This window comes from Salvelinus namaycush, chromosome 19 (genome assembly GCF_016432855.1).
Source record: "Salvelinus namaycush isolate Seneca chromosome 19, SaNama_1.0, whole genome shotgun sequence".
NCBI classification, from domain to species: Eukaryota; Metazoa; Chordata; class Actinopteri; order Salmoniformes; family Salmonidae; genus Salvelinus; species Salvelinus namaycush.
In genome coordinates, this window is record NC_052325.1 from 8,246,373 (window position 1) to 8,255,935 (window position 9,563).

The 9,563-nt window shown below is 40.0% G+C and overlaps 1 protein-coding gene across 1 annotated transcript; it reads left to right on the top strand.

The window, feature by feature from the left end:
- The first annotated feature begins 1,574 nt into the window (after window positions 1–1,574).
- Window positions 1,575–2,534, top strand: LOC120063668 (trace amine-associated receptor 13c-like). Its single transcript, XM_039013963.1, has one exon. The coding sequence runs from the start codon at window positions 1,575–1,577 to the stop codon at window positions 2,532–2,534; it is 960 nt and encodes a 319-aa protein (XP_038869891.1).
- Window positions 2,535–9,563: the final 7,029 nt, after the last annotated feature.

Genomic DNA, 9,563 nt, shown 5'->3' on the forward strand with positions numbered 1-9,563 from the left:
TTCTATTTTTGTTTCATCAGACCAGAGGACATTTCTCCAAAAAGTATGATCTTTGTCCCCATGTGCATTTGCAAACCGTAGTCTGGCTTTTTTTTATGGTGGTTTTGGAGCAGTGGCTTCTTGCTTGTTGAGGGGCCTTTCAGGTTGTTGAGGGGCCTTTTTGTGGAGGTCTGCACTGATTTCTTTTGATTTTCCCATGATGTCAAGCAAAGAGGCACTGAGTTTGAAGGTAGGTCTTGAAATACATCCACAGGTACACCTCCAATTGACTCAAACTATGTCAATTAGCCTACCAGAAGCTTCTAAAGCCATGACATACTTTTCTGGAATTTTCCAAGCTGTTTAAAGGCACAGACAACTTTGTTTAAGTAAACTTCTGACCCACTGGAATTGTGATTCGGTGAATTATTGTCACGTTCCTGACCTTATTTTCTTTGTTTAGTCTTTGTTTAGTTGGTCAGGACGTGAGCTGGGTGGGTGTAGTCTATGTTATGTGTCTCATTGGTTTAGGTGTGTCTGATTTGCCTGATATGGTTCTCAATCAGAGGCAGGTGTTTTACGTTGTCTCTGATTGGGAACCATATTTAGGTAGGCTGTGTTCACTGTTTGTTTGTGGGTGATTGTTCCTGTTCGTTGCGTTCTTTGTTTTATAGGTTCACATGTTCAGGACTGTAGCGTCGTTGGTTTCGTTTTGTTTATTGTTTTTGTTCGTGTTTAATAAGTGCTCGAATAAATATGGATACATACCACGCTGCGATTTGGTCCGATCCTTGCTCCTCCTCAGACGAGGAGGATTACGACGTTCGTTACAATTATAAGTGAAATAATCTGTCTGTAAACAATTGTTGGAAAAATTACTTGTGTCATGCACAAAGTATATGTCCTTACTGACTTGCCAAAACTATAGTTTGTTAACAAGAAATTTGTGGAGTGGTTGAAAAATGAGTCTTATTGACTCCAACCTAAGTGTATGTAAACTTACGACTTCAACTGTACATACAGTATTACCTCAATTACTTCGACTCACTGGTGCCCCCGCACATTGACTCTGTACCGGTACCCCCTGCATATAGCCTCGCTACTGTTATTTTACTGCTGCTCTTTAATTATTTGCTACTGTTTTTTTTCAATGTTTTATTTATCTTTTTTTTTACTTAAAACATATTTTTTCATAAAACTGCATTGTTGGTTAACTGCTTGTAAGTAACCATTTCACTGTAAGGTCCACACCTCTTTGACAAATAACATTTGATTTGATTTGAAAGAAAATGTACCTTTTCTCTCATCTCTAACTATCAGTAAGGCTGAAGGACAGGCTAGCTGGGCACAGCAACATCCAATCCTGTCATACATTACGTCATGCTTTCACAAATTATTTGTTTATCCAAATGTTTTTTTTGTCATTTCTGTGCTCTATTGTGTGTGCAGAGAGACTCCGGGGAGGGGAGTGGTTGTCAGCCATTCAGGGATAAATAGAGAGGCAGAGCTCAGAGTTTGTCAGAAGGCTGACCTGACAGGGTCACACACAGGACCAAGGAGGAGCAGGACCTCAGCATTTTTACCCTTTATTACAAATGGAGAAAAACGAAGATGTTCAATACTGTTTTCAAGACAGAAACTCTTCCTGCAGAAAGGTTTTGCTATCGACATCTATCTACATAACATTGTACATCTTCTTCTCATTGATTTCAGCAGTTACAGTATTTTTGAACGTACTGGTGATCATCTCCATCTCTCACTTCAAGCAGCTCCACACTCCAACCAACCTGCTCATCCTCTCTCTGGCTGTGTCAGATCTCCTGGTGGGACTGATTGTGATACCAGTAGTGACTGTAGCGATAATGGAATCATGCTGGGGATTTGGGGAATATTTCTGTGTGTTTTATTTCTACATTGCTTGTTTATGTACTTCTTTATCTCTGGGCAGTTTGGTCTTGATATCTATTGACCGCTATGTTGCTGTGTGTGATCCCTTATTGTACCACTCTAAAATAACAATAACAAGAATCATGTGTTGTATATCCATTACCTGGTGTTGTTGTATCATGTACCGTGCTGCTATTATAAAACACTTTGTAAATATACAGGTACCCAGTAGGTGTTTGAAGGAATGTTTTATTGTAGAAGAGTTAAATAATTGGGTTAATATAATTGACCTTGTAATTACAATGGTTGTCCCGTGCTCTATTATTATAACACTTTATATTAAAATCTTTGTAGTGGCCAGATCACAGGCCAGAAAGGTATTTTCAAAAGAGGCTGCCAGTGTGTCTGGTGTTAAAACTGTACAGGCAAATAAGTCTGAGAGAAAAGCAGCAAAAACTCTAGCTATTGTTGTTTTCAACTATCTCATTTGTTGGATTCCATTTTTGTTCATAAATATGTTTGTTTTTTCAAGTGACAATTTATCATTCATCATCGGCTTTCTGCCACTTGTTAATTCCTTAATTAATCCAATAATTTATGCTTTATTTTATCCGTGGTTCAAAGTGACAGCTAAACATATTTTAACTCTGAAGTTAAGGCATACATAGATCCTATAAACATATATATATTTTTAAATCTACAAGCGTAGGTTTGATGTAGTTATGTTATACAATTACTCGAATTGCTTATTTCATGTAACAATACACTGACATTACTTTTCTCAGTACTGTCATTATAGATACATGTGGTTTTGATACATAATGATTTGGCTGGATTGGATTGGAATGACTTGGAGATGGCATAAGAAGGCATAAACTTGTTTTATAAAAGACATTGTAGTCATTTTGGGTTGTATATTCCAAATACCAAAATCTATGGTTGTTCCATGTTATTTAATGATACCTAGTATATAAGTATTCTAAAAGTACATTTGGAGGTGCCATATGTTGTTTATCATTGCCCTTTAGTTACTGAATTGGGACACAATGCCTTCAACAAGTGTAGTAAAGGGTGTGGTGTATGGCCTATAGACCACGGCTAAGGGTTGTTTTTGTGCACGATGCAACACAGTTTGCCTGGATACAGCCCTTAGCCGTAGTATATTGGCCATATACCACTAACCCCCAAGGTGCATTATTGTTTTTATAAACCGGTTGCCAACACAGCAAGGAAAGGTACGACACATCTAAATTGAAAATGTTGCTTTAAGAAATAAATTCATAATAAATACATTCCGCCAGAAAAACTAGTTCAGACAAAAGTTGTGTTGCTAGACTGGTTGCTAAGTAACATAGCTACAGGCTAGCTAACATTAAATGTATGAAAAAACAGAGCATTAGCGCTACTTCTACAGTGACTAACACACGGCAATTATTTATTTACGTTGATTTGAATTTTGCCATTTAATGTGCACAAATGAAAAAATTGCCCCATATTATTGTTGGTTGTTGGCTTGCCCAATGATGTCGTTTTGTTTGCTCCACACTGCTGGAAATGTAACCATTCTTTTAGCTGGGGGAGTTGCTGCTGTGTTGTGATAGAATAGTGCTCCACCGCTTTCTCGCTTCCAGATTTGACCTCTAGTAACTTTGAAGAGAGGTTTTAGATCTGTCCTCTGACAGACATCATTTTTCGTGCCTCTAGACCGGCATCCGACAGATTCTGGATACCTAAAAGGGTCCTAAAATTCCAAATCAAATAGCTAAATGATCAATGGTCGTACATAAAAAAAATACATTTTTTAATTTATTAACCCCCAAATGCTTAGCCTTTTAGAGGTTTTAAACATACGTGAAGCAGCTCGCTTACAAGCCATGGTGCAAGAAATTGTGTGCCCTATAGGAAATATCAAAATGTGCAGAATTGGCCTAAGAAATAGATTCTCATCTGGCGCATTATATTAGGCTATCTGTGTTAGTGGGCTATATCAGCCAATAGGCTAGACGTAGTTTGAAGAGAGCAGAGTAGGAGAGAGAGAGGACACTTGCAATTTCTCTTGCGCTATGTTTTGCATATAGCCTACCTTCTAGGAGCGGGACAATTTTCAGAGACAAATATGGGTGGTGAATATTTATTTCTAGGCAATGTAGTAAACTATAGTTTAGTCATATTTAGGAAGTACATTTCTTTGGAAAGACAACTGCCCCGTGCTTCTCTGCACATGCATAAGATATAGCCTACTCTTTTTAATTGAGACCACACGCACACCTGATCTCACACGCCCAACTAGGAGAGGTATGGTTACTGAACTTGAAGCAGCAAGAATTATTAAAGTGGACACTAGCTAGCAAAAAATTGTCCATTTGCTAAATTTGCCATGGATGGAGACTTAATTCTCCATACTGGCCAATGATTATAACAGTGATTCTGATCTAACCATAAATTAATACATTGTGCCCCTTGCCTGAGAGGATGGAAGTTCAATATGTAGCTAGATGTAGAAATCTAATGTTAACTAGCTGGCTTATCGTTGCCTATGAAAGGAAGTTATGCTAGCGAGCAAGCATTTTAGTCAGGTAGCCTAGGACAACAAAAACTAAAAGTGTGTACTTTATGCAGTGGGGATTTTAGCATGCACATCTTGGTGGGGTAAACTTATCCAATTTGTTGAGATGCATGCCAGCGAAGCCACAACACAACACTAAACAATACATTAATTGCACTATAACGGTGACAAACGGTGCCCACAAACTGTTGTGGCTTTCATAAAGCTGTCCAGACAGCAGAGCTTTCCTTTCAGCACCATGGAGTGAATCCTTACCACCGCTACACCTGGTTATCAGAGGAGCCTAACTTGGCAGCAAAAAAGTTAATTCAGCCTCATTTACTTTTATAAAACCATAGCTGATATGACTGACTTGCTTATATCATTAATACTTAGCTCTAAGTATAAGCAAGTGCAAGCAAACGAGCTGTGACGAGACAGGCCTTCCTTCAGCACTTTCGAAATGGACACCGATAGAAATTTCCACTTGCAAACATGGTTACAGACCAAGTATCCCCTCCTCGTGGAGAAAAGCACATGAGCTAAATATAATACACAAAGTAAGAAAAACAAAGAAATGCATCATTCCAACATTGACTAAAATGATGAATAAGATACTGATGAGATATACTATATAAGAAATATAACAGTTGAGATATACAAGCTACGTCATTAAGGAACGATGAGCGGATAAGAGGCAAGCTGTAATTTTGATTAAGACATTAATGAGCGAGCTAAGACAGACAATACGCCTAGTTGTTCAGCACTTTTTAAATGGACAGCGACAGAACATTGGCCGTTCTTAAAGTATTCTCCCTGTACACCAAGTCCGAAACGTAGGATAAATAATGGGGGCATTTAAGTATATTTTTGCAATTACATTTACTTTTGATACTTTTAAACCAAATACTTTTAGACTTTTACTCAAGTAGTATTTTACTGGGTGACTTTCATTTTTACTTTTTCTAATACGCCATCTTTACTTTTACTGAAGAATAACAATTGGGTACTTTTTCCACCACTGCTAACAATGGGAGTCATTGTCCCAAAGGCACGAAGGCAGGCAACAAGCTTAGGTGCAAAATAAGCATTGGGCTTATTTTAGACAGATTTAGGCGATAGTGAAATCTCTTGCTTTGCCTCTTCTTCTCTTTATACATATATTTTTTTGCTTATGGCACCTGGTATTCCCAGGTGGTCTCCCGTCCCAGTAGTAACTAGGTCCAACCCTGAACAGTTATGTTCAGGGTGGTATTGCCACAAGCATATTTTTTACCCAGTTTTCTCCCCGAATTAGGTCTCTCATCTCTGCAACTCGTCAATTGGTTTGGGAAAAGTGAAGGTTGAGTAATGCCTCCTCCGAAACATGACCCGCCTGTCCACCTACTTTTTATGACACGGCTGACCCGGATGTCAGCCCGCACCAATGTGTTGGAGGAAACACAGTTCGACTGACCACCGGAGTCAGCTTGCAGGCAAAAGGAGTCACAAGAGCACGATGAGCGAAGGAAAGTCCCAAACCCTTCCTTACCCCGGACGGTGCTGGGACAATTGTGCACCGTCCTATTGGGCTCCCGGTCACGGCCAGATGTGACACAGCCTGGGATCAAACCTCAGGCTGTAGTGGAGCCTTAGCAGTGCTTTTGACTGCTGCCCCACCCAGGGCCCTAATCTGAATATGTTATATTGGCCGTTCTAGCAAATGAAAATAGATGGCTTCAAAAATGGAAGGCAAGAACAGGTGGGCCTCTTCTAGCTAATGGGACGGCAGATACACCTGTCAAATCAAATCAAATGTATTTATATAGCCTTTCTTACATCAGCTGATATCTCAAAGTGCTGTACAGAAACCCAGCCTAAAACCCCAAACAGCAAGCAATGCAGGTGTAGAAGCACGGTGGCTAGAAAAAACTCCCAAGAAAGGCCAAAACCTAGGAAGAAACCTAGAGAGGAACCAGGCTATGAGGGGTGGCCAGTCCTCTTCTGGCTGTGCCGGGTGGAGATTATAGCAGAACATGGCCAAGATGTTCAAATGTTCATAAATGACCAGCATGGTCAAATAATAATAATCACAGTAGTTGTCGAGGGTGCAGCAAGTCAGCACCTCAGGAGTAAATGTCAGTTGGCTTTTCATAGCCGATCATTGAGAGTATCTCTACCGCTCCTGCTGTCTCTAGAGAGTTGAAAACAGCAGGTCTGGGACAGGTATCATGTCCGGTGAACAGGTCAGGGTTCCATAGCCGCAGGCAGAACAGTTGAAACTGGAGCAGCAGCACGGCCAGGTGGACTGGGGACAGCAAGGAGTCACCATGCCAGGTAGTCCTGAGACATGGTCCAAGGGCTCAGGTCCTCCGAGAGAGAGAAAGAAAGAGAGAAAGAGAGAATTAGAGAGAGCATACTTAAATTCACACAGGACACCGGATAAGACAGGAAAAGTACTCCAGATATAACAGACTGCCCCTAGCCCCCTGACACATAAACTACTGCAGCATAAATACTGGAGGCTGAGACAGGAGGGGTCAGGAGACACTGTGGCCCCATCCGATGATACCCTGATTTTTGCAATGTTACGTAGATGGAAAAAAGCTGTCCTTGAAACAGTCTTGAAATGTTCGTCAAAAGAGAGATCAGCGTCCAGAGTGACGCCGAGGTCCTTCAGTTTTATTTGAGACGACTGTACAACCATCAAGATTAATTGTCAGATTCAACAGAAGATCTCTTTGTTTCTTGGGACCTAGAACAAGCATCTCTGTTTTGTCCGAGTTTAAAAGTAGAAAGTTTGCAGCCATCCACTTCCTTATGTCTGAAACACAGGCTTCTAGCGAGAGCAATTTTGGGGCTTCACCATGTTTCATTGAAATGTACAGCTGTGTGTCATCCGCATAGCAGTGAAAGTTAACCTTTCACGAGCCTCAACCCCGGATCCGGGAGCACCCCCCACCCCCCCCACACTGATTAGCATCGCTAGCATAGCGTCACAATTAAATAGTAGCATCTAAATATCATTAAATCACAAGTCCAAGACACCTAATGAAAGATACAGATCTTGTGAATAAAGCCACCATTTCAGATTTTTAAAATGTTTTACAGGGAAGACACAATATGTAAATCTATTAGCTAAACACGTTAGCAAAAGACACCATTTTTCTTTGTCCACCATTTTCTCTCTCCACCAGTAGCTATCACCAATTCGGCTAAACTAAGATATTGATAGCCACTAACCAAGAAAAAACCTCATCAGATGACAGTCTGATAACATATTTATGGTATAGGATAGGTTTTGTTAGAAAAATGTGCATATTTCAGGTATAAATCATAGTTTGCCATTGCAGCCACCATCACAAATTTCACCAAAGCGACTAGAATTACTACAGAGAGCAACTTGTATTACCAATTTACTCATCATAAAACATTTCTTAAAAATACACAGCACATAGCAATGGAAAGACACAGATCTTGTGAATTCAGACAACATTTCAGATTTTCTAAGTGTTTTACGGCGAAAACACAATAAATCGTTATATTAGCATACCACATATGCAAACGTTACCCGAGCACTGATTCAAGCCAAAGAGAGCGATATCATTATCATCGCCAAAATATATTAATTTTTTCACTAACCTTCTCAGAATTCTTCCGATGACACTCCTGTAACATCATATTACAACATACATATAGAGTTTGTTCGAAAATGTGCATATTTAGCCACCAAAATCATGGTTAGACAGTGATAAAAGTAGCCCAGCTGGTCAGAAAATGTCGTGCGCCATATTAGACAGTGATCTAGTCTTATACATAAATACTCATAAACTTGACTAAAAAATACAGGGTGGACAGCGATTGATAGACAATTTAATTCTTAATACAATCGCGGAATTACATTTTTTAAATTATCCTTACTTTTCAATACAGGTTGCGCCAAGCGAAGCTATAGCAAACAAAATGGCGGCATAAGCGTATAACATTTTTCGACAGAAACACGATTTATCATCATAAATTGTTCTTACTATGAGCTGTTCTCCCATCAGAATCTTGGCCAATGAATCCTTTCTTGGGTCTAATCTTCTTTTGGTCGAAAGATGTCCACTTGTCCGTCGAAATGCCCACTAACGTACGACCGGGACCCCGAAACGTGCCCGGCTCTTCAAAGTGTATTACAAAGCAATGCCTCAAAATCGCACTAAACGGATATAAATTGCTATAAAACGGTTTAAATTAACTACCTTATGATGTTTTTAACACCTATTACGAGTAAAAACATGACCGGCGCTATATTACTGGCTAAACCAAGGCTTGGAAAAAGGCCAGTCAGATGTCCTTCTTGCGTTGAGCGCAGAGTCCAAAAGAACGCTACTTCCGGTATTTGGTGATTTATAGAGGCACTGATTGCGCAATCGACTCCATTCAAAGCGTCATCACGTACTGACATCCAGGGGTAGACGTAAGAAGTGTCTGTTTCTCCATAGCATTTACACGGACCTTTAAACTGACTCCAGATCAGGGGCCAAGAATAATATGCATATTGTACGAGCAAGAATTGAGTACTAGGCAGTTTAATCTGTAGAGCAAATTATGCTAATGCGAAACAGCACCCCCTATAGTTGCAAGAAGTTAACATTATGTTTTCGAATGACATCCCCAAGAGGTAAAATATATAGTGAAAACAATAGTGGTCCTAAAACAGAACCTTGAGGAACACCGAAATTTGCAGTTGATTTGTCAGAGAACAAACCATTCACAGAGACAAACTGATATCTTTCCGACAGATAAGATCTAAACCAGGCCAGAACTTGTCTGTGTAGACCAATTTGGGTTTCCAATCTCTCCAAAAGAATGTGGTGATCGATGGTATCAAACGCAGCACTAAGGTCTAGGAGCACGAGGACAGATGCAGAGCCTCAGTCTGACGCTGTAACGGTTGTCTTCGGGTGAAAGAGAGGAGGACCAAAATGCAGCGTGATGATAATCCATAATTTTAATAGGCCACTTAAACAACGAACAAAACAACAAACTGACAGAAATAACCGAAGACGCTACAGTCCCGAACTAGTGAACACAGAACGTATGAACATACGAACAGGAACAATCACCCACAAAACACACTACAAAACAGGCTACCTAAATATGGTTCCCAATCAGAGACAATGACTAA